Consider the following 22,519-nt stretch of genomic DNA (forward strand, 5'->3'; position numbering starts at 1 on the left):
TTTGGGGGAAAAGACTGGAGCATGGGCGGATAATTATTAGAGTTCACAAGGCAAATGGAAGTAGATATCTTACCTATCCATGTATCCTCAGATGAACGACAGAGTCAAGTGGGGTTGGCTATGGGAAGGATGAGGGACTCGAGTGAAAAAGGTCCTAATGGTATGACCTGCTTAAAATAGAACTGAAAAGCGTATAGGTCTCAATTGCCTGCGCTCTCAGGTTGAGAGTAACGGTTCCACTCCAAGTGCGTAATTAACCAACATCCATCGGCCACAACCTCCAGATCACCGCTACTGCACGCCTTGGGAAACAACACCCAATAAGATGCGAAAGTAGCCAAGGGAAACCCCCCAAAACGCCGGATTCACGCATAACATCTCCGCTCTAATTATCTACCGAGAAAACACATCATCATCCCCCCCCTGTCTCGTGTAACATCCTGTCCCAACCGACCTATGCCTCAAACACCAAGACCAGTCCGTCGTCCCCGGCCGTGACGATCCTCTCCCCGGTCTCACCCTGGACGAACCCCAACACGCCGCCGCCCTCCCCGCCGCCGCGATGGCCCTTCCACTCCTTGACCAGCCCGGACGCGGCGCCGCCCGCGACGGCCGCCTGGCTGGCCGTGGCGCCGCGCAGGTCCCACCGCCGCACCACCCCGTCGAGGCCGCAGGAGGTGAGCAGCCAGCCGGCCGCGGCGGGCGTGGTCGCGGCGCGGACGAACTCGACCTTGACGACCGACTCGCCGTCGTGCACGCCCTTGAGGTGCCGGCGGACGGCGAAGGAGCGGCTGGCGTCGAACACGGCGATGCTGCCGTCCACCGAGCCCGCGGCGAGGAGCGGCGCCGCGGGAGAAGGGGAGAAGGCGAGCGATTCGACGCTGTCCTCCTGGACGGCGAGGGCGGCCAGGATCGTGCCTGCCTGTGTCTGGGCCGCAGCGGTGGACTGCTGTCGGGATGAGGAGGAGGTTGTGGGTTGGGAAAGCCGGGGCAGGTTGACGACGCGTATCGCGCCGTGGGCGCCGCCGGCGGCGAGCAGGCCGCCCGACGGGGAGACGGCGACCGAGTAGAGGCCGCCTTCGACCGCGAAGCGCTGGTCGGCGTCCGTCAGCGAGACGACGGTTTGCCCGTTGTCGGTCACGAGGGACTTGGCGGCCGCCGCGCCCCACACGTCGTACACGTGCAGAGAAGAGTCCTCGCTGACGGTCGCCAGGAGGAGCCCGTCGGGCGTCCAGACGCCGGCCGTGCAGGGCCCCGTGTGGAGGAAGTAGGTTTGGACGATTTGGATCGGGTTGGATGGGTCGGACGCGTCGAGGGTCAGCACCCAGACGGAGCCGTCAGAGGCACCGAACGCGATGGTGTTGGGATAGTTGGCGGAGGGGCAGGGCGCGAGCCAGTTGATCTCCTCGGTTTCTTGAGACTCGGCGAGGAACTTGAACTGCGGTGCAGATGAAGAAGAGGCGGCAACGGCATAGACACGCAGGCGTCCGTCCATGCCACCGCTCACGAGGAACTCTCCGCGCGGGAGGGTGAAGGCAAGGGCATTGATGCTGTCGGTGTGGCCCTCGATGGGGAAGAGCGGTTGCAGCTCGGTGGTCTTGGGAACGGCCGAGGCGCTGGGGTCGGAGTTGTAGCTCGCAGGAAGGACGGGGCGGGAGGCGGCGGCAGAGGTGTCGATCACGTAGCCTTTTCCGGGAGCATCGTCTGCGTCGCCTTCAGAGCCGCCAGTCGCGATTAGATTCGGGAAGAGAGGGTGCTGAGCAATGGCAAAGACCGAGTCCTTGTGGCCGTCAAAGTAAGCAATGCTGTCATTCTGGAGAACAAATTCCTCGCCCTCGTCGTCCGAGCCCATGGCCATGTCTCCGTCGGCATCAACGTCCTCGACCACCTCCTGAATGTCGTCCTCCGCGAGCATCTCGACCTCCTCATCGTCCTCGGGATGGTCTTGGTGGGGATTCGAAGACGACATTTTGCAAGTACAAGTACTGTGTGAGAATGAAGACGTGCGAAGGGCAAAAGGTAGAGCGGTCGAGAGGTTGGGAGATTGGGAGGTCGTGAAATGCGCTCTTGTCCAAATCCTGCGACCCCGAAGTGCTAATTGTAGAGAGCCCAAGTGGGATGATGGCGGGGTTGTGATTTTTAACCCTTGAAGTCGCTTATCGGCCATGCTTGATAAGCAAACCCCAACCCTCCTACCCCTCCATCAGGGCCCAGCAGTTTTCCCTCGACGGATTGCTGCTCCGAATGGGTAGGTACTAATTAATTACTGACAATAGACATTGACACGGGACCGAGTCCGTGAAGCTTGCTTTTAATGAATTCCAAGCGCCATTGCAAACGCATGCACGCTCTATGTTTATGGCAATACCTGACTGTTGAACTCCGCCCGATAATTAACCCCTGCCCAGATGCTCACAACATCCGTTTATCGTGCCCATGTGTTGAAAACAAGTCCACTTGCGCTCCCATGTCCCCCCTGTTGAATCATCCCCTGTTCCGGGTCTCGTCTCGGATAAGTCCAATCCAAAACGCTCAATGCATGCCGGCCGGGTATATGAGTTGTTGAACCTCGAAGTGTTGAAAAGCCGTTTTGTCCCTGAATTAGATGAATCGTGGATACAACCATGCGCCTGTTAACTCCGCAGTAACCTCCCGAAGTGGGTTTTGAATTAGGCCTTGACGGAGGAGGGGTTCTCGCCAGTGGTGTCCTCAACCGGAGGGCAGGTGCAGAAAAGGTTGAGGTCGCCGTAGGCTATTCGCAGGTCAGCGAGGAAACCCATAGGTTGTTAGAAGGGGAGGACTTACCGTCATCAACCCTCGCCACACTGGGCCAGAACTTCTTCTCCCTTAGCCATGGCAACGGATACGCCGCCTTCTCCCTAGTATACGGCCTGTCCCACTTGGCGCCACCCTCCCCGTCGCCCGCGATGATATCCGCCATGGGGTGTGGCGCCATCTTGAGCACATTTCCCTTCCTTGGCGCCTTGCCCTCCTCGATTTCGCGAATCTCCTGGCGGATGCTGATCAGTGCCTCAACGAAGCGGTCCAGCTCCTCCTTGGACTCAGATTCGGTGGGCTCAATCATGAGCGTGTTAGCAACGGGCCAGCTCATGGTGGGCGCGTGGAAACCGTAGTCCTGCAGACGCTTGGCAATGTCGATGGCCTCAATCCCTGCACTTTCCTGGAACGGCCGCACGTCAAGGATAAACTCATGCGCACACCGACCGTGGTTGTTGGTGTACAGGATCGGATAGTGGGGCTTGAGCTTGCTGAGAAGGTAGTTCGCGTTGAGGAGTGTAATGGTGGTTGCCTTCTTGAGACCTTCGCCGCCTGGTTACGAATTGTCAGTGGGCTGCAGAGTGCAAAAATAGTGGGAGACGTAGAGGCTTACCCATCAACGCGTTGTACGCCCAGCTGATGGGGAGGATGCTGGCACTGCCAAACGGCGCGCTGCTGACGGGGTGGTTCGATTCCTCAACATTTGTGACCTGCTTCGTCGGCAGATGTTCGATCAGATGCTTCTTGACGCAGATGGGCCCGACACCCGGGCCGCCACCGCCGTGGGGGATGCAGAAGGTCTTGTGCAGATTCAAGTGGCACACATCGGCGCCAATCTCGCCCGGCGAGCACAGCCCGATCTGGGCGTTCATGTTGGCGCCATCCATGTACACCTGTCCGCCGTGTGCGTGCACAATCTCGCAGACCTTCTTGATCTGGGGCTCAAACACACCAAAAGTGCTGGGATACGTAATCATCATGGCGCCGATCTCGCTCGAGTGCTTCGCGCACTTGGCCTCGAGGTCCGCCAGGTCCAGATTGCCCGTCTTGGGGTCGCACTTGACGGGCAAAACGCGCATGCCCGCCATGGCGGCCGATGCCGGGTTCGTGCCGTGCGCCGAGACAGGAATGAGGCAAAGGTCCCGCTTCGTTTCACCCCGACTCTCGTGGTACTTGCGGATGGTCCGCAGGCCGGCAAATTCGCCCTGTGCTCCCGAGTTTGGCTGCAGAGACACGCCGTCCATGGCAGTGATTTCTTTCAGCTGGTCTTCGAGGGCACTGATGATGCCCTGGTAGCCCTTCATCTCTTCAGGAGGCGCCGCCGGGTGGAGGTTGGAAAAGCCGGGGAGCGTAATGAGAGCCATCTCCGCGCTGGCGTTGAGCTTCATGGTGCAAGACCCGAGGGGGATCATTGAGTGCACGAGAGACAGATCCTTGGACTGAAGGTGGTGGATGTATCGAAGAAGTTCGGTTTCCGAGTGATGGGTATTGAAGATGGGGTGGGTGAGGTAGGGAGACTGCCTGCGCAGAGGCGCGGGGATATGCTCAAGACCGGTGGCCGACTGGGACTCCTCCAAGAACTGCTTCAGCAGAGGAGCGTATTCTGAGAGAGCATCTGCCGACTCGTTGCCGCCGGCCCGGGCAAACACCTTGATCAGCGCGAGAAGATCCCGCTCCTCGACTGTTTCGTCAATGCTGATGATAATCCTATCGGCACCTTCCTGTCGGATGTTGATGCCCTCATCCTTGGCGAGATCCTTAATCAGTTGTGCCTTGCCGGGGCAGGAGATCACAGCCGTATCAAATGGCACTGGCTCGGAGCCAGCGTCCAGGCCAAAGTGGCGGGCAGCAGACTGAACGACTCTTGCGCCCAGACTGCACCTCTCCGCGATCTTCTTCAGGCCTCCAGGACCGTGGTACACGGCATAGAGAGCGCTGATGTTGGCAAGCAGGGCCTGCGCAGTGCAGACGTTACTGGTGGCCTTTTCCCTCCGAATGTGTTGCTCGCGGGTCTGGAGAGAAAGTCTGAGCGCCCGATTCCCGAGCCTGTCCTTCGAGACGCCGATAAGGCGGCCGGGCATCTTCCTCTTGTGCTTGTCCGTGACGGCGAAGAAGGCGGCGTGGGGGCCACCGAATCCGAGAGGAACACCAAAGCGCTGGGAGTTACCGAAAGCAATGTCGGCCCCCCACTCTCCGGGCGGCGTAAGGACGGTGAGGGCCAGCAGGTCGGTAGCGGCGCTGAGCAGGGCACCCTGCTTGTGCACGGCATCAGCAAGCGCCTTGAAGTCGCGAACCTGGCCGTATGTGTTTGGATACTGGACCAAAGCACCGATCAAATCATCTCCCACACTTTCCAACTCGGAGAAATCGGATACCGACAGGTCCATGACCCGTACGTTGATACCGAACCCTTCCGCACGGCTCCGCAGAACGTTTAGAGTCTGGGGGTGGACGTGCTTGTCAACAACGTAGGTCTTGCCCGGACGCTTGGCCTTGGATGCGGGGAGGACATTCATCGAGACGGTCATGGCTTCAGCGGCGGCAGTGCCCTCATCCAGGAGGCTGGCGTTCGAAATGGGCAGGCCAGTCAGGTCCGAGACCATGGTCTGGAAGTTGAGGAGCGACTCGAGGCGGCCCTGGCTGATCTCGGGCTGGTAGGGAGTATAGCTGGTGTACCACGCCGGGTTCTCGAGCACATTGCGCTTGATGACCTCGGGGGTGATGGTGCCGTAGTAGCCTGCGCCGATGAAATTCTTCCTGCTGGACTCGTTGCTCTCGGCCGCGGCCCGGCCCAGTGCCAGGATCTCCCATTCCTGGTGTCCTTCTTTGACTGCTTGGCTCGCGGCCGAATCGAATACGGCCCGGCGGCGGGGAAAGAGCTCGCGGGACGAGAGGATATCGGCGGGGATCACCTGCTGGATGAACTGGTCCAAGGACTCGACTGGGGGAGAGAGAGCTTTGAGCATCTCCTGGGCGCTTGCATCGTCTGGACCAATGTGACGATTGGCGAAGTTCTCGTGCGTCGGGAAGAGCTCTGGCAACCTGACAAACGGCCGTGCCACGGTCGTATCGGTTGCTGAGCTCGTCCACCGGATGGATGTGTTACGGCTGCAGGATGCGCATGTCCATGGCCGTCTCGCGGGTGTAGCAGCGCGAGATGCGAGGACGGAGGCGCCCAGGGTTCGGCCGAGACGGCCAATCTGCCGCGACGCAGCCATTGTTACAAGACGGTAGCCCCGGAAGACCCCAGGTGTGAATTGTCCGAAAGTTGTAAGCCGCTGTTGCTGTCAGTCGGGCGTGTGCAAAAACAATGGAGAATCTAAAAGGAACCGGGATGAGCCCCGAGGGAACTGCACCACACACCTGCCGACAATTTCGTCAGGTTCGAACCTTCAGACTAACGGCCCGCCACCACTCCGCCAGTCGGGACCCGAGTCAAGGAAAAAAGACACGAATTGATAATGCCAAGACTAGGAACAGCCCGAACAATTTGACGTCAGGAATCTGGAGCCGGTACGGAGTACCCCACGTTGTTTGCCAATTGACCCCGGATTTACCAATTCTTGTCCGGAGAAGAGGGGAGACGAGACGGCGAACCCGGCGAGGCAAATGATGGAGATGCAAAAGTCAGACATGGTCCATGGGCGGACAGCACTCCGCCGGGGATGTGTCAGCAGATACACTATCGAAACCCACCGCTATCGGTGACCGTGTTCGGCTCCGGTCGCTGGCTGTCCAGCTCGAAACTGATAACAAATTCCGACGATATCGGGTATTCTCGGGCCGAGCAGGGGGGAAGGGGAGCACGCCGCTGTTTGCTGCACCGGTGTTTTGCTGGTGCAGCTCGGCGAATGGCGGCGTTGCTGAAAGAAGGCTGCCAACGGCTCCAGCTTTTTGCCAAGCCTCTACGTCCCGGGCAGGAGGCGCTGCACGGCGCACGGCAGGGCATCCGCGGACGCCCAGACCGTTTTCACCCCTGCCATTCCAAGCATGGCGTCACTGACCCCAGACATCTGCCCAAAAAATTCTGGACTTCCAGCGTCGAGCGCGTAGCGCAGCATCGCATTACCAGAACAAACCTACTTTCCAAACATCCATTCACATCACCTTGAAACAGGATCAAAATGTTCGGAGGCTGTGAGTAGCAAACCCGCTGGCGACCAATGTCTAGTATGCGAATCAATATTTGCTAACCTCTGTTAATTCAGTCCAACCCCCCCAAGCCTCGCCCGAGGAGATTCGCGCCGCTGAGGCCGAGGCCACCTTCACCCTGCAGCGTGTCCTCGCGACCGCTGCCGCCCTTTACCTCTGTTAGTCCTTCCCCAAGTCTCTCGTCCACTTCCGGTACTAACGAGCGACCAGCTCCCTTCGTTATCGACGCCGTCTCCAAGATGTTCTAAATCTTCCGCCGTCACACACACGCGCGCGCTCTAACGCAGCGTACAAAGTCATCTTCCGGTTTTACGACCGTGACATAGCCTAAGCAGCGGAATCGCTGCTTAATATATGGCGAGCATGCCTTCAGAGAAGGCCGGCGGCTAAACAATAACGATGGATGGCTGCTTTCGGTTGTCACATTGATGGACGTGGCACGGAGTTGATACGGTGACCTGTTTCGTGGGGCTGTGAGATATGATGATGGGAGGACGGGCATGGTAATGTTTTGTGTCAACATGTGTACGAACTGCCTGGATCACGTGGTGGGCATCTACAGCCATGGCCGCATAATCACAACTACAAATCAACAAAGGTACAGAGCACCCAACACCCGAGTGACCTATATTGGCTCTCAGCGAGAGTTGATAGGAGGCCTTGACTGGGTGTAACAACGCCGAATGAACCCTTCGGACGCTCAGTATGACATGCTACATGACCCCGGCTAACATTACACCACCAAAATCTTCCTGGGTATCATCATCCCGAAGCTAGAAACCCCCTTTCATTAAGCAGACGTGGCCGGCGCCGGTGTCGGATTGTGTTGGGCTTCCCATGCCTCAAAGTCTTTCTTGGCCTCCTCGACCTGCGTCTTGAGATGTTGCAGCTGTTTGTCATAATCCTCGAGGATCTGTTTTCCGGGGTCAGTTGGAACCGCCCACGTTTGACACAAAACTTCGGCGGCCGGGGCGAAACGTACCTTTTTCGCCTTGGCCTCGACTTCCTCATCTAACCCATCGCCGTCCGCAAAACCGGGCTTGTTGATCTCGTCCTTCAAATTTTCCGCATAACCCCTCAGGATAATCAGGCGGCTCCACAGCTCCTCCATGCGCGCGCTGAGGGCCGGGTCCTGGATGCTCTTGTCGATGCGGGCCAGCTTCTGTTTGAGCTCGTCCTCGTCGCCGCTGAGGGCGTACCCGCGGTTGCGCAGCACCTGCACTCGCGAGGCGAGTACCAGGCAGCGCTTGCTCAGCTCGGCGTGGCGGCGGCGCGCATTGAAGGCACGCACCGTGTGCTCGAGGTCGTGTCGCGACAGGATCGCGTCCAGGCTGGCGTTGATGGCGTGCAGCTTGTTGTTGAACTCGACGATTACGCGCCTCTGCAGCGTGACGCGCGCGATGATGGAGGGGAACCCTGCGCAGAGCACGGGGATGTAGTTGGGCGCTGGCTTGCGCTGAAGCGCCTCTTCCCACTCCTTCGGGTCCTCATTGGGACCGGGACCGTACAGTGGGACAGTGTGCTCGTCGACTTTGTTGTAGAGGTAGGTCTTAAAGGCGCAGTTAGGGTTGGTCGGATCCCATTTTTCCATAATGAGCTTCATCTGCTCGGGGATCGGCTTCTGATCTGGTTCGGATGGGAAGAGCATGTTAGCAGGTTATTCACGGGTATGATCATGGCATGTGCCAAAGTTCTCGGTCGAGCGATTGAATGCGACAACGTACAACTCGTGTGACTGTTGGGTTGCCATAATGACCCGCCGGGCTGCGGGTTTGGGTTCAGCTGACCAAGCACCGGCTGCTGCTGTTGCTGCTGCGGCTGCGATTGCGGCTGCTGCTGCTGCTGCTGTTGTTGTTGCTGTGATCGTCGCGAGTTACTTGCATCAGCATCCCTCTTCATCCCGCCTCAGCGCCGCGCGGAGCTCACAGTGGAAGTGCCAAGCGCTGGCCCAAACAAACTAGTCGAACCACCGCCGAAGGTCGACTGGCCCGCAGGCCGGTTCAAGGAGGAGAACATATTTGAATCTTGGAGCGTCAGACGTTGACGCTGCGCGGTTGATCGAACCCCGGCGCAGGCTCGTGAAGAAAGAAAAAAAACCGTCGGCGACAGACAACTGTTGAACGAACCCAGTCGCGAAACACCAGCAGCTTCTAATCTAGCAAGCGACGGTCTTTCTCCGAGCACACAGTAGTCGGGCAGTCGGTCCGCAGGACGCACGCAATTGGGCCGTGGTGAGTTTGACTTCAAACTTGTTATCGGTTGCCGTGCGTAGATGCGTGAGCTTGTACGGATGCTTTTTGGCCAAGAACCACACTCCACCGTCAGGCAGCTCGAACTAATGCCGCTCCCAGTGCGTCCGCTGAGGATGGTCCGAGCGTCTTGACAGAGTCGCCCAATCACCGCCGCGTTAATGAGACCCACACATTGTCAAGCCGAACCTCGCAGGCTCAAGCGTCACCAGCTCCAAACCACGCACAGCTTCGCATCGCAGGAACGGACCTGTCCAGACAGTCAACATGGCAGCGCGGAAGCCGGTGTACGTGACTCCTCATACGGTGGCAGCCACTGCCGACGCCAATTGAGCCGGCGGAACACGCCGAGCCCGGGCTGTGCTAACAAGAATCCAGCTTCAACCAGCAGGTCCTCTACGACACCACCCCGCTACCAGACTCGATCCCCAAAGTCAAGGAGATTGGTGCCAGCTCTGCTCCTCTCCTGTCGGCCTCGTTCTTCATTGGCGCGCGATGCAAGGACTACAATGACGACTTCATGCAATGCAAGACCGAGAATCCGGGCAGGGGCGAGTTTGAGTGCTTGAAGGAGGGCCGCCGCGTTACCCGGTGCGCCCGCAGTGTGTGCGTGGCCCTTCCCTTCTTAGGCCTCCAATTCCCGGAAATCTGCTATGCAGGTGGTGGCAAGAGATGGATCAATCGAGGGGAATTTATCCGGCTGTGGGTGTGTGGGTGAGCTGACATTGCGACTTCTAGGCTCGAAGACATCAACAAATCCTGCCTGGAGCAGTTCCGCGCGCACTGGCAATGCCTCGAGAACAACAACCAGCAGCTGTGGCAATGCCGTCCTGCCGAGTGGAAGCTGAACAAGTGTGTCTACGATAATCTGGTGGGTTGGCTTCCTCTCTCTCGACATGAACATACATTGACACTCCGGTCTCTCATCTAGCACCTCGAAAAAGTCATCCCCGATCAACCCAAGAACTCAACTCCCGTGCACCTACGACAGAAGCAGATCTTCGCCCACAAGTGGATCCAGCGGTGGGAGAAGCCTTTCGTCCCGGGACAGTCCGAGGCATCCGAGTCGTCCTGAGTGCATCAGAAAGTGGGATACCTCGTGGCATAATAAAGCTGTCTCTTTGGGCAACCCGAATGACGTGGCGGGAGGCTGGTTCTGGGCTCAGCCCTGTACATACATACTAAGAGAGTTAGACAGGCTCTTCCGGCCCTGCCTGGGAAGTTTCCTTATTTTTCATGGAGGGACTATGCCATCCAAATCTCGCTGTGCACCGCTCGTTGGTTTTTCCGAACCCTATAAGACCATCTTCAACCCTAGCCTTACCCTTTACCATGAAAAAACGTAGAGAGGACAAAGCGCGATCAACTCCTGGTTCCCCGGGGGGGGGGGGGGGGCTCCGGGCTTCATAACCAGTGCCTTGCAAGGCTCCTAGAACATTGCTGGGCTGGTCATCAAGAAGCTCCTTGAAGAACTAGGCGGTAGAACAAGCTAACATGACCCAAGCGTAGTCTTGGTAAGATTCATAAACCATCTAATCATAGTTCAGCTTTTTGTTTTCCCCCGGCTCCCAAATGGACACCAGACGAGGGAATAGTCCTCCTCCTGGTCTGCATTATATTGTTTTTGCTCGTGTCACATTCACTGGAGGGCTTGGGGTGAATTCGAACCTTGTATGCTCGAACACCCCCACTGCTGTGATGGTTCTGGTAGAATAGCAACATTCATCGCAAGCCTCTTTGCTGCTGCTGAGAGGAATGGCATGAGAAATTAAGATACTTCCCATCTTGAGCACAGCTCCTGATAACATTGTCTAGATGTCAAGAGATGGAGACCAACGCTAGAGGTTTCGTTTGTGTGAACTACCCTACCTATTTGGTACCTTTCACCACGACGCTGCGGGAACTTGCACTGGTTAGCACCCTAGCCTGGCTCTCGGCCTCACATAATATGCGCAGACAAGCTTGGGAAGTAAAACTTTTTTTCTTATTTTGGATTGTCGTTGCCGTTGTAGTTGCCTAGAAGACTATTTTGCCAAGTGGGTTTCTCCCTCAGAGTGAAGGAGAGCGAGATAGAAATCCTTCGCCTTTTGTTGTTCTCCTGCATGGCAGCGTCAGGAAGACTTCATCAATACTTGGCCAGCATTACCCTTTACCTTCCCTCCCACATGCAGCAGAGGTTCGCAAGTCCTCCAAGTCACACATTGTCTCGGGTGGACGCGGGCTCAATCTACTCATGTTTTGTCGTCCTCCGAGGACGTGCTGAACACTACAGTGGCGATGGGCCGTCATTAGATAGGCTCAGCTAATGGGGTAAGTCAACCATAGCGTATGTCACAATCATACGAGGTAGGCAGCAATTCGAAACTTAATCCTTGTAGCAATACCCGATTCCATGTTCCAGGATGCGTATTGCTGTGTTACTCAGTTGGTATATCAAGCAAGATCCACAGCTTTCTGGCCGTCAGGAGTCAACTGCGTCATTGCGTCGGGCGACAGCTTGCTGGGGTAACACACACACATCTGCACATACGACAAATAGAGACATCGTCTGCACACGAAACCGCAAATATCATTCCAAAACCAAAGAGATGCGTATTGGGTTGACAATCTGTCCCGATAGCGTACGTTGGCTGCTCAGGTGAGGGAACGAAGGCGTGTGAGATCAAGAGTAAGCAAGTGCACAATGTTGACTCGCCAACTTCAAACAGGCCAAGAGTTTCCTTCGCAGCCTTCAAATTCCGCGGCCCATGGCGGGGTTACACAAACAAACTGAGCAGCAGGTGTTTGCTCATCAAATTGTTGCCATGAGTTGTCTGAGGCTCGTGTGCATCAGCCCGCCCGGCCAGCGGCCGCGGCCTGCCCCTGCATCATGAAAAGGAGTCGAGTATTCGGACTGGAACCTGAAGAGCTTCGCAAACACGCAATTTCTCGTACCTCATTCGAAAGGATTCTTGGTACAACCATCTGGCCGGAATGGGTCGACAAAAATGTTGCCTTCATGTTAGGCAAAAAGAAAAGTGAAAAATGCTGCTTGTCAAACAGCCACAATCACGGCATCAGGGGCCACGGTGGCGGGGTGTGATCAACTCCCTACTCAGTGTTCTGACTAAGTCATAATTGCTAGATCGCTATGGTGGAACGTTAGTTTGCGGAGCAAGTCCTCTCTTCCCGGTGACGCCGGTGCTACGGTTCCTGATCTAGAATGCATACGAAGTATGTAAAAAGTGTGCCCGGAATGCGTATTCCGTCGTGGTGTAGATCGACCTCATCGGCGCCACATGAGCGATTTGATGTTTGGCTTGCAGTGGATGTTAAACGTCGAGGTGGAGTCAAGTGGAGGTCTCCTTAAGGTTTGTGGGGATCGGCGTGCAATCAGGCTGACTCTCAAGATCAGACGTTTGGATCTTCAGATCCGCAGAAAGTCGTTGCCAAGATCGGTTGAACCATTCCAGAAAGCACTTTTAGACGAAACACGAATTCCATGTGACGCAGTGCTTTGAAATGTCCAGGTTGCGGCATTCTGCTGACGTTTCCCTCATCTGTAGGTCCACAGGTACATATGCGCTCCGAGGTACCCGACCACACGACCGAGTACTATGCATACAAGTATACGACCGAACTCCTGAATGAGAGGACTCGGAGCCTGAGAGTCGATAGACGGTGACTTGGAAGCCATGCTGGAAAAACCAGACACTGCCCAAAATATTTCTACGGTTTTCTTCACTATCAACCTAGCGTTAATAATCAGCAACTCCCTATGGCCAAACTGAACTGAAGGATAGGATTTTCACTGTTCTTCTGGCGGTGCTGGTTGCAAAGCCATGGACCAAGGATAGAGGTTCGATCCAAGCTGTGGAGCTCTCAAGTCCATTCTAGACTTCGTTACAAAGCAGTGGAAGATCGATTTTTAACCTCACGCCAGGCAAACCATACTTTGACATGGGAATGCTGGGGTCTTTCTAGGTGATACACTATTTTGATGGAGTATTGGCAATACAGTTTGTCCATAACACTTCAATCTTCGCTGCAGGATGATGGGGAGTGCATGCCAAGCTACTACCGAGGAACGCCTGGTGGAGACATTAGTAGAGTGTACTGATCCCACCCGTTTCTTAGCGTGTTTCAGGATGACGCTGCTTGCTTTAATTGGGCAACACCCCTATTTCAATCAAAACAGCGAGTTGCATAGAAGTTGTTTGACAGCTCTTGGCCCGAGCTGGGAAGGTTTACAGACCGAGGATGCTATTCCAACTCTCGAAAGCATAGTGTACACCCCCTCCCTTAAATAAACACCGGGTTTCCTTTTGCAAAGTCACAACAAAATCTCCTACACTATGATGAGGGATGGCTTCTGCCGGAAACGAAGGCTTTCGTCCCCTGTTTCCCCACTCGCATTCTTCTGCAAGGCACGGCTTCATGATTCGCTGATGCTGATGCCAGGGGCCCCGCCAAGCGAAGTTGCAGCGGGAGAGTGGAGACCCAATTGACGCCGCGCTTCCGGGAATTGCACCCCAGGCGCCACAGAGCGTGATTGTGTGAGCATACTTTGGAGTGTGGCACCAAATCGAAGGCGGTTATGAGAAATGGCCGATTCAGAAACTCGGGATGATGACCGTTTCTTCCGCCCTGAAGACAATGAGCCAATGGTGCTGTTACCGTGGCACCCTGCCTGAGGTGGCCTTGAGACGCGCGGCCAGGGCGCGAGAGCCCGGAACACATTCAATGGGCAGCCTACCTCCCTCGCTGGAGACCCGCGACGTTCCAACGCTTTGTGCGCTAGTTATCTGAAAGAGCACTCGACGGTCATGGATAGTGGCCGCCAACGGACTTGAAGTCCGAGCATAATAAGTAATTTGAGCCGGACCTCGCAATGACACCCAGATCGGCCCGCCCCCTCCCAGGCTCTGCTGTTTAGTGTATCCCGCCTGATCCCAAGCCGATGAGTCTGCAGAAATCCCTCTGGCCTTTGATGCGCAACTTCCCCACCCAAAATCCCGGCTCATTTGACGGGGTTCCCCCGCAATCGAATCTGGCGAAAATTGAAGGGGCTCCAAAACGCGGACCTGCTTGTTGCTAGGAGTTCGGGACCCTTTCAGGTTCTGGCCTTCTTGGGTCCGCGTGGATCGGATTCTGGCCCCACCTGCTCCTTCCTCCATCTCATCCTCAAGTTGTCGCCTTTTTTTACACCACGGGGCCGCCGAATTTGAACCTCAACACGCTCTCTCTTCCTTTCTGCCACGCCACTTTTCGAAGTTTATCACTTCGGTCCACTCCTTTCTTTGCGAACATTACCACACTCGCGAGCTATTAGCCCACGAGTTTCACTCTCCTTCCTTTGTTCGGCCTTTCACGTTTACACTCCTTTGCAACAACAACATTGACCTTTTTTGGTATTCTCGACGGCGGAGCTGTCACCAAAGTTTGGAGCACCCGGAACCTGTGTGTGGTCGGTTCAGGACACTCGCGCATCCCAGTAGGCATCGAGGAGCATAGTCACCCTCCTGTTCCTCGATAACCCCCCTCACAGGCTAGTCATCCGACTCTCACCGTGCGGCGAGAGACTCGACATTATCCGGATCCTTGACGGATCGCTAGCGACAGCAGTGCTGCCTCTCCAGCTGGCTCTGAGTACTTGAACTCGGCTACTCGCCCGCCTCAAAGGAAACCAACCAAACATTCAAGGTGTGTTTGTTCGTTAACCGCGTCCCCTGCTCCGCTTCTTGTTCCCAAATGTCTGCCTGGCACCTTTGTCGGGATACGGTTTCCGGGCAATGCCTTTGAGGGCGGTCATCTCCGAGGGCAGGAGATGGATCCCATATTGACTTCATCGGAGCATCGAAACTTATCCTGACATCTGCGACGCGATACCTTGCGTCTCCATTGACCCATCTGACGACATATCCTTCATCAAACGCTCAAAACACACGAAACCTGAGCTGACTTTCTTGAAGGCACAACATCCCGACAATGAAGTCTTCCATCTTCCTTGCTGGTTGCGGCGCCATTCTGGCGGCTGCGAGCCCCATCCTTCAGGATCGCAGACTCTACTTCGAGACGGACATCGTCACCAAATGGGTTACCGTTACGGTGACTGAGGGTGATCAACCGACCATCCTCCGTGTCCTCAACCGACCTCATCGCACGAAGACAATCACGCGGGCTGAACCTTCCACCACCTCTTCGCCACCGCCGCCTCCGCCGTCGACTTCTTCCCTCGTGGTCCAAGATGACGACGTGCCAACAGCCACCAGCTCACCCAAGCCTCCCCCCACAACTTCTTCGGTCGTCGAGTCGCCAAAGCCCGTTGAACCTTCGCCTGAACCTGCTCCTGTCTCCTCTGAGCCGGCATCTGCCCCCGCACCCTCCTCAACCAAGGAGGTGACTGTTCCGCAGCCCTCCGACTATGCCAGCACCGCCGTCTACCATCACAACGTCCACCGTTCCAACCATTCTGCTAGCGCCCTTACCTGGAGCGACGAGCATGCCGGGTACGCCAAGACCTTGGCTGAGAGATGCGTCTTCGCCCATGACACGTGAGTTCACATTGATGTCCACGGAGCCCGGACAAGGCTTGTTGCTGACCGGTGCTATCTAGGAGCATTGGCGGCGGTGGTTATGGTCAGAACCTCGCCATGTGGGGCTCTAGCGGCGACCCCGAAGCCGTTGGCGCCACCACATCGGTCGCTCGTGCTATTAGCGACGGTTGGTACAACGATGAACTCGAATTGTTCCCTGCCAGCGACTACGGAAAGGACAACCCGGACATGTCCAACTTCGAGAAGTGGGGTCACTTTTCGCAGCTCGTCTGGAAGGGGACCGAGAAAGTGGGCTGCTACACCAACTTCTGCGCTCCTGGCACCCTGTCCAGCTATGGCTCTTGGTACACCGTTTGCAACTACTACCCTGCCGGTATGATATGCTTCATTTCCATATGTCCCAAGCTCATGTGCTAAAAATATCTACTAGGCAACGTGGCTGGCGCTTACGCTAAGAACGTCCTGCCCCCCGAGGGCCAAGCCGTCGTGAAGGCCGCCTAAGCGCAGCAGAGCGAAAGTCACAACGGGCGTCCATCAGGACTTGATCGTCTTTTGATATACAAGGCCCGATTAGCAGCGGCGGCCAGTTAGTTTTCGCTTCTCCGTACTGTATCTATCTGTACACATTTCTTAGGCCTCGACCAGATCGAGATTTCCCCATTCTTTGATTTTTCCTTCGCATCCCTGCGCGAGCGACGTCCCTCCCCGATGGAACCCGTCAGAGGATGACGGTCTCAGCTCCACAGCCACCTGTACGACAAGTTATCAGGCAGGATAACGGCATGAATTTTCGGGGTATACCACAGGTACCTCTGGGATATAACGAGGTACTTTTCTGGGACGCTTGCTTGCTTTTTCTTCTGGTGGGGACGTCCGTTTCGGTTCCGTCCGCTGCCTGTTCGTTTTCCGAACATTTTTTGCCTCCTTTTTGTGTTCACTTCGGCTCCCTCGCGTTCCCTTCTTCCCCTCCAGCTAGCATGAAGGGGCTGATCACACGCTTTTATATTTGGCCGCCGCTGCCCTTTTGGCAGTATGCGCTGCCTGCATTTGTTTATAGACGTGCAAAGTCATGGATTTCACTTGGAGTTTTGCGGTTTCGAAAAGTCGTTCCCTGCTTTGATGTTTGCCGCCCTTGTGAGTTGGTGATAAGCGCGTGAATGCGCAAAGACCGGATTATCAGCTCAAGTGCATGTTTCGATGATTGGGTTGGTGCCGCGCTGCCCGCTCAAGTCCATGGGCTGGCCGTACCATACTGTGTATTCGCTGAAGCCTAATTGTCTCACCATGTAAGTCGGACCCCCCATATACCGACCACCCCCATTTTCCGACCGCTTGGCAAACCTTGGCACCCACAACTACCCATCTTCTTCAACCACATATATTACAGACCTGTTCAACCAACTATAATACAGGAAGCCGTTGATTCTACACTTTCTGAGCCACTCTCTTCGGCAGTAGGGTCCTCTATACGGCTGGCTTCCATCTAGGCCTGGTGGATCTGTTCAATCATCGCAAACTGCTCGTTTAGATCCACTATTACCCTCTTCCTCTTCGACGGCCGGGCTACTTCCAACTATACCTTCAGAGCTTCGTTTTCCTGTTATAACTAAGCCAACGTAAAGTCCTTCTAGTCGAAAGCTTTCTCAACCTTCCTAAATAGGAGCCTACGTATAGAGGGGTACTAAGTCTTGGTAGATAGGTTAGTCAGCTGACTACGTAAGTCTGACTTCCTCTATAGTATACTGAAAATTAGGTTAACGGCTCCTTTTAAAGGCTAGGAGTATTAAACAGGTTTTGGAGTCTATATAGAAGCTAGCTGTTCGTTAGGATTGGTTAGGTTGTTCGAATTTTCTAATAGGAGTCTACTCATTAGGGGTTTTACTATATTGACTAGCTATAACCTAGATGCCTTCTATCCTACCTTGATATTCTAGGCTATAATAGCCTCTTTCCGAGCCTTAACAATATACCTAATTATTATCTGTTTACCTAAGATAGATGATTCTACCTAGGATATTATATTATTAAAGAGCTTCTGGTAAGTGTACTTTAGGGGGGAAAAGACTAATAGATCTAATAGCTAGAGGATATAGGAGGTATATAAAGGTAAAAAGAGTAACTAGATATTATTCTTATAATATAGCTATATAAAGTCGTTGATTATATAGCTATTATAGCTATCTAATATTAGAAGTTTTTATTAGGAACTATCCTCTAGCTAGCTAAAAGGAATAAAGACTTCTTAGAGCTATTTAACTATAATAGTTCGATTAGTCTAGCCTGTCTTTATTACTATAAATCTCTAGTCCCTTAGTTCCATTTTATCAATAGGAAACCACTATTATTAAAGACTCTTACCCTTGAAGATGATAACCAGGGGGAGGGATATCCCTATTATAGAGATGTACTTAAGAAATAAAGTCTAGGTATATAAACTAGGAGCTTTACGCTAAATTATATACGTTTAGGCACTTCTAACTACCAGACCGTTAGTTCCCTGCCTTTCTATAATACTATATTCGTCTATATTCTAACGGTTAGCTAGTAAGATGCCCTTAATGGCTAGGATGTTTAGCTATAGCTACTAACTATATATAACTAAGTTAGTAGCGCTATTAATATAGACTAAATCTATCTTACGGGCTTATTAGGTTCTAAGAACAGGGTTCTTACGAAGAAACCGAGCTAACTAGCCTTTTCTAACTATTATATACCTTGCTCCTTATACCTAGAGAATATAGCTAGCGAACTCCCTAATTTACATATACGTTAGTAGGACACCTAGGGCAGCCTAGATCAAAACCTACTTGGTAAGTCGTTCTTCTTATACCTGGCTAAGAGATTGCCGTGGTTCGGAAGCAATCAAATGTAGTTAAGAGCTATAGAGGTAGTTATAGAAAGTTATCCTTAGAGTACCGAATTCCTTATAGATACTTCGTTATAACCAAATACCCTATTGGTATTATATAATCGTATCCTGTAAATCCTACTTAGTATGAGCCATTATAAGCTAACGAATATATATTCCAAAGATAAGCTTATTTAGTATAGAATTAGTAGAGTTATAGTAAGTTAAAGTAGTTAGGTTAAGGAAGTGGTATAGGTTTGCTAAGCGGTCAGAAAATGGGGGTGGTCGGTATATAGGGGGTCTGACTTAAATCGTGCCTCTCTATAGATTTCGAGCAGATCAGGCAAGTCCGCACGTAGCTAGCTAAGCAGGACGAACCGGCCAACCCTCTACTTATGTTACGGATAAGCACATAGGCGGCCTAGCAGGCTGTAGCTAGGACATGGGACATTCCGACAGCCAATCACCCGACGGACCAATCAGAAGATTATTACCGCCAAGACTAAGGTCTTCACTAGTGATAATAACATGTCACCGTCGATAACGCAGAATCACAAAGTAAAAGGAGAAGTAGTACTAGTAATAACTATTAGAAAAGGATAGACTATTATATATATATAGCTAGCTAGTCACTTATTATAATAGACTCTAGGAGTTTACTAGTAGTAACAATTACAATTATAGTACTTATACCAAGCATTGCTAATTACTATAAGAGATAACTCTAAGTGTTATTATAAACCCTTTAGCTTTACTAAATCCCTTAGACGACCTGCCTGCTTGTCCTGCTTTACCTACCTCCGTCTGGACCCTTTTAGAAGAAGTCTAAGTTAGGTTCGTTACACGTTATTACCACTCCCTTTGTTCTATTATAGTTTAGAACGGAGATAACTTTGACCTCGACACCGATATGGCTACCGACGTTACGGCCGAACAACTGCTTGCTTAGCTTAGTCAACTCTAGCAGCGGATCTAGGAGTTAGACTAGAGAGATAAGGCTGCTTAAGCTCGAATTAAGGAACTCGAGAACCGCGAAAAGTACTTATAAAAGTTAGTTAACGAGGCCTATGCCAAAATCGAGGCACTTGAGGGCGCTAAAGCGAAGCGTATTAAGATCAAACTACCTGGCAAATACGGAGGGACTAAGGAGGATCTTATAGGATTCTTAATAAATCTTTAATCTTATTTCTAGCTTAACGATAATAAGTTTCTAGACGAAAAAGCTAAAGTCCTTTATATAGCTATAAGATTAGAGGGTAAGGCACTTAGATAGTTCGAGCTAATATAGAATGACTATCTTACTAAGGAAGACGAAGACGACTAAGACGCGTTTACATAGGTAGTCTTCTAATCTTATAACCGTTTTAAAGAAGAGCTTTAAAAGGTTTTTAGCGATAAGGACGAGAAGATTTATATATAAGAAAGACTTACCAATCTCCGATAGACTAAGTTAGTAGCCTCTTATACCGTATAGTTTAGATAGGACATACTTAAGTCTTAGCTTAATAATAAGGCATTAATATAATTATTCTATAATGGCTTAAAGGAAAAGGTTAAAGATAAGCTATATAAGTATAATTAGCCTAAGACCCTAGATAAATACATTATATAGGCTATTAGGATCGATAATTAACTCTATATATAAGAGTAATAGAAACAAGGTCAAATGAACAGAACTACAGTTAAGGCTAATAATAAGAAAAAGCAAGTATACGTTGGTACCTTATATAGGACACACCCTAGAGCTATAGATATAGACGTAATATAGAAGCAAGACTAGAAGAAGACGACCAAAGACAAGTCCAATGTTACCTACTATAACTATAGAAAGAAAGGGCACTATAAGTAAGAATGTCGTAGCCCGAAGAAAGAGTAGAAGATAGTCCCTAGAAAGGAAATTACGACTATTGACAAAACTACTAAGGATGTTATCGAAGTAGCGGCTACAAGCTACAAAGACAGGGGCAGTGATATAGATAGTCTTAGATATAATGATAATAGTAAAGACAAATAAGCACTATACTCTAAACTAGTCACTATAGACCTAGAGATAAGTCTTGCCGAATAGGATATAGTAGGAGAATATATACCGCTAGCTTCGATTCTCCTAGTCTTAAGGTAGTAGGGTTTTATAGTTATGTAGAGGTAGGATAGATTATAGACAACTAATACCTAAGGAATCAAAAGACCTAGACTTAATATTCTATTCCTCTAGGAACGAATCGAATAGTACTGTAACGAAGTTTTTCGGCTTAATACGGAACTACGCGAATAGGACAGGCGCTTGATTCGACTTACCTAGTAGAGCAATAGAATAAGGGACAAAATAAGGGAACTCTAATATATTATAGAAACTATCAAAGGAAAACAGCCTATAACATATAATAGGCCTAATAGCTACGCCAAGTATCTTAATAGCTAACAACTTAGTAACGATATATAGAACCTAGAATACTAGTTTATACGCGCAAACCGTAGAAAAGACGAGCGTATATAGGAAAGCTACTAGAAGAAACATTCCTATATTAGTACTAGAGTACCTATAGTCTACGTACAATGGGAAGGATTTAGGAAAGAATTCTAATACCTCCTAGGCAACGCCACACGACTATACCCTCGACACGAGGCACATACGCAAGTGCCCTAGTTCCAGTGTATAGCACACGAATGCCAATACTACTTCTGCGACAAATTCGAAAACAATTACTAGCCGACCTAACAAGAAAATGAGGACAGAAGCTTACGCCCTATAGAATAGGTCTACAATGTAGGAAACAGAGCAGCCGAATTGCTCTAGAAGATCGAAGCCTATAATTTAGAAAGCATTATAATAGTTCCAAGACAAGCCTGGCCTAGGTACTACGGAACCAGACGAGATATATAGGACTTGTGCTGGAGTAACGATTACCTCTATTACGTAGAAGAAAAGAAATTACAAATTTAGGAGCTTTAGACGAAGCTATAGCATATACAACGGAAAGCGGAACAGACCTAATAGTAGGAAGCCGCAAGCACTTAATAGCTTACGGAAATAAGTATAATTAACAAAGCTGCTATTAGCCGAATAACCAAAGAGGTTAGCACTAACTTAGGAAACAGGTTAGGGCCCTTCGAGGGGCCCGGAAACTATTAACGCCCATGTAGCGGCAAGTAGTAGCGTAGTATAGGAGGGACTAGTATAAGAGACCACTATATCAAGACCTCCCGGTAGAAACATAGGAAATTACTACAATCTTTGGACGATGGCAGCAAGATAAGCGATTATAGATAATAGCATAGTAGAAATAGCATGAAATGCTTGTACTAGTAGATAGTAGAGCAGAGATAAATCTGATTTTACTAACACTTATAAATTAGCTATAGATACTTTAGAGAATAAAGCGAAAGTATAGTATAATTAAAGGGCCATTTCTAATGTAATAGGTATATAGGGAGACTAAACTAATCAACATTACTATAGTAAGAAAGACTATAGTAGTTATATTTAGCATTATAAATATAGGTAATAACAAAGATATAATATTAGGGTTACTATAATATAAAGATTATAACCTAGACATTAGCTAGAAGAATAGTAGCTACCTACGACCCTAAATAGAGTTATATTTGACTAGCAAGATAGGGAGCGTACAAGGATCACGAGCGGACAATGCTTAAGGAAAGGCATATCCTATAGATCTACCACAAGAGACAGATAGTAGCAGGCAGACTACTATAGACTCTAGAAGAGGCGGCATAACGATATCGATATCACAATAGGAGGAACGAGCTAAATTACCGATAGCTGTTCTCTCCGTTAACGAATGTAAAGCACTATAATTAAAGTAGTAGGTTAAGACAGGAGAAATCGCTAGCATCGCTATAGACGGAACCAAGTTTGCATACTACTAGAAAACTAAGAGACAAGACAAGACTAGGGAAGTACCGAAGGAATACAAAGGATACCTAGCATTCGA

At 51.5% G+C, this 22,519-nt stretch overlaps 6 protein-coding genes across 6 annotated transcripts; 3 read left to right on the forward strand and 3 right to left on the reverse strand.

Moving 5' to 3' along the window:
- Positions 1–123: 123 nt before the first annotated feature.
- MYCTH_2311080 (uncharacterized protein) lies at positions 124–2,187 on the reverse strand. Its single transcript, XM_003666373.1, has one exon. It carries the CDS (start codon positions 1,967–1,969, stop codon positions 455–457), a length of 1,515 nt encoding a protein of 504 aa, XP_003666421.1. The 5' UTR covers positions 1,970–2,187; the 3' UTR covers positions 124–454.
- Positions 2,188–2,617: 430 nt separating this feature from the next.
- MYCTH_2311083 (uncharacterized protein) lies at positions 2,618–6,164 on the reverse strand. Its single transcript, XM_003666374.1, has 4 exons — positions 6,142–6,164; positions 3,392–6,056; positions 2,806–3,330; positions 2,618–2,752 (listed from the first exon to the last, which is right to left on the reverse strand). The coding sequence occupies exons 2-4, from the start codon at positions 5,994–5,996 to the stop codon at positions 2,670–2,672; spliced, it is 3,213 nt and encodes a 1,070-aa protein (XP_003666422.1). The 5' UTR covers positions 5,997–6,056; positions 6,142–6,164; the 3' UTR covers positions 2,618–2,669.
- A 738-nt stretch (positions 6,165–6,902) lies between these two features.
- On the forward strand, positions 6,903–7,178 carry MYCTH_2130327 (uncharacterized protein; the record flags this gene model as incomplete). The annotated part of the gene is made up of 3 exons (XM_003666375.1): positions 6,903–6,915; positions 6,987–7,088; positions 7,141–7,178. The coding sequence occupies 3 exons, from the start codon at positions 6,903–6,905 to the stop codon at positions 7,176–7,178; spliced, it is 153 nt and encodes a 50-aa protein (XP_003666423.1).
- Positions 7,179–7,586: 408 nt separating this feature from the next.
- MYCTH_2311089 (uncharacterized protein) lies at positions 7,587–9,218 on the reverse strand. Its single transcript, XM_003666376.1, has 4 exons — positions 8,857–9,218; positions 8,655–8,787; positions 7,913–8,556; positions 7,587–7,843 (listed from the first exon to the last, which is right to left on the reverse strand). The coding sequence occupies exons 1-4, from the start codon at positions 8,944–8,946 to the stop codon at positions 7,721–7,723; spliced, it is 990 nt and encodes a 329-aa protein (XP_003666424.1). The 5' UTR covers positions 8,947–9,218; the 3' UTR covers positions 7,587–7,720.
- Positions 9,219–9,364: 146 nt separating this feature from the next.
- MYCTH_2311092 (uncharacterized protein) lies at positions 9,365–10,528 on the forward strand. The gene is made up of 4 exons (XM_003666377.1): positions 9,365–9,466; positions 9,558–9,785; positions 9,918–10,050; positions 10,111–10,528. Exons 1-4 carry the CDS (start codon positions 9,447–9,449, stop codon positions 10,252–10,254), a joined length of 525 nt encoding a protein of 174 aa, XP_003666425.1. The 5' UTR covers positions 9,365–9,446; the 3' UTR covers positions 10,255–10,528.
- A 3,899-nt stretch (positions 10,529–14,427) lies between these two features.
- Positions 14,428–16,814, forward strand: MYCTH_2135772 (uncharacterized protein). The gene is made up of 4 exons (XM_003666378.1): positions 14,428–14,861; positions 15,131–15,712; positions 15,775–16,088; positions 16,146–16,814. Exons 2-4 carry the CDS (start codon positions 15,147–15,149, stop codon positions 16,214–16,216), a joined length of 951 nt encoding a protein of 316 aa, XP_003666426.1. The 5' UTR covers positions 14,428–14,861; positions 15,131–15,146; the 3' UTR covers positions 16,217–16,814.
- Positions 16,815–22,519: the final 5,705 nt, after the last annotated feature.

Source organism: Thermothelomyces thermophilus, chromosome 6 (genome assembly GCF_000226095.1).
Source record: "Thermothelomyces thermophilus ATCC 42464 chromosome 6, complete sequence".
NCBI classification, from domain to species: Eukaryota; Fungi; Ascomycota; class Sordariomycetes; order Sordariales; family Chaetomiaceae; genus Thermothelomyces; species Thermothelomyces thermophilus.

Excerpts from the sequence above, each read along its gene's own strand:
- MYCTH_2311080 (XM_003666373.1), bottom strand. The coding sequence starts at position 1,969 with ATGTCGTCTTCGAATCCCCACCAAGACCATCCCGAGGACGATGAGGAG.
- MYCTH_2311083 (XM_003666374.1), bottom strand. The coding sequence starts at position 5,996 with ATGGCTGCGTCGCGGCAGATTGGCCGTCTCGGCCGAACCCTGGGCGCC. Across the intron at positions 3,331-3,391 it reads GGCGTACAACGCGTTGATGG|GCGGCGAAGGTCTCAAGAAG; the intron begins GTAAGCCTCTAC and ends ATTCGTAACCAG. Across the intron at positions 2,753-2,805 it reads TGTGGCGAGGGTTGATGACG|CCTACGGCGACCTCAACCTT; the intron begins GTAAGTCCTCCC and ends ACCTGCGAATAG.
- MYCTH_2311089 (XM_003666376.1), bottom strand. The coding sequence starts at position 8,946 with ATGTTCTCCTCCTTGAACCGGCCTGCGGGCCAGTCGACCTTCGGCGGT. Across the intron at positions 8,788-8,856 it reads CAGCGCTTGGCACTTCCACT|CAACAACAACAGCAGCAGCA; the intron begins GTGAGCTCCGCG and ends CGACGATCACAG. Across the intron at positions 7,844-7,912 it reads TCGAGGCCAAGGCGAAAAAG|ATCCTCGAGGATTATGACAA; the intron begins GTACGTTTCGCC and ends CCCGGAAAACAG.
- MYCTH_2311092 (XM_003666377.1), top strand. The coding sequence starts at position 9,447 with ATGGCAGCGCGGAAGCCGGT. Across the intron at positions 9,467-9,557 it reads ATGGCAGCGCGGAAGCCGGT|CTTCAACCAGCAGGTCCTCT; the intron begins GTACGTGACTCC and ends ACAAGAATCCAG. Across the intron at positions 10,051-10,110 it reads AGTGTGTCTACGATAATCTG|CACCTCGAAAAAGTCATCCC; the intron begins GTGGGTTGGCTT and ends TCTCTCATCTAG.
- MYCTH_2135772 (XM_003666378.1), top strand. The coding sequence starts at position 15,147 with ATGAAGTCTTCCATCTTCCTTGCTGGTTGCGGCGCCATTCTGGCGGCT. Across the intron at positions 15,713-15,774 it reads TGCGTCTTCGCCCATGACAC|GAGCATTGGCGGCGGTGGTT; the intron begins GTGAGTTCACAT and ends GGTGCTATCTAG. Across the intron at positions 16,089-16,145 it reads TTGCAACTACTACCCTGCCG|GCAACGTGGCTGGCGCTTAC; the intron begins GTATGATATGCT and ends AATATCTACTAG.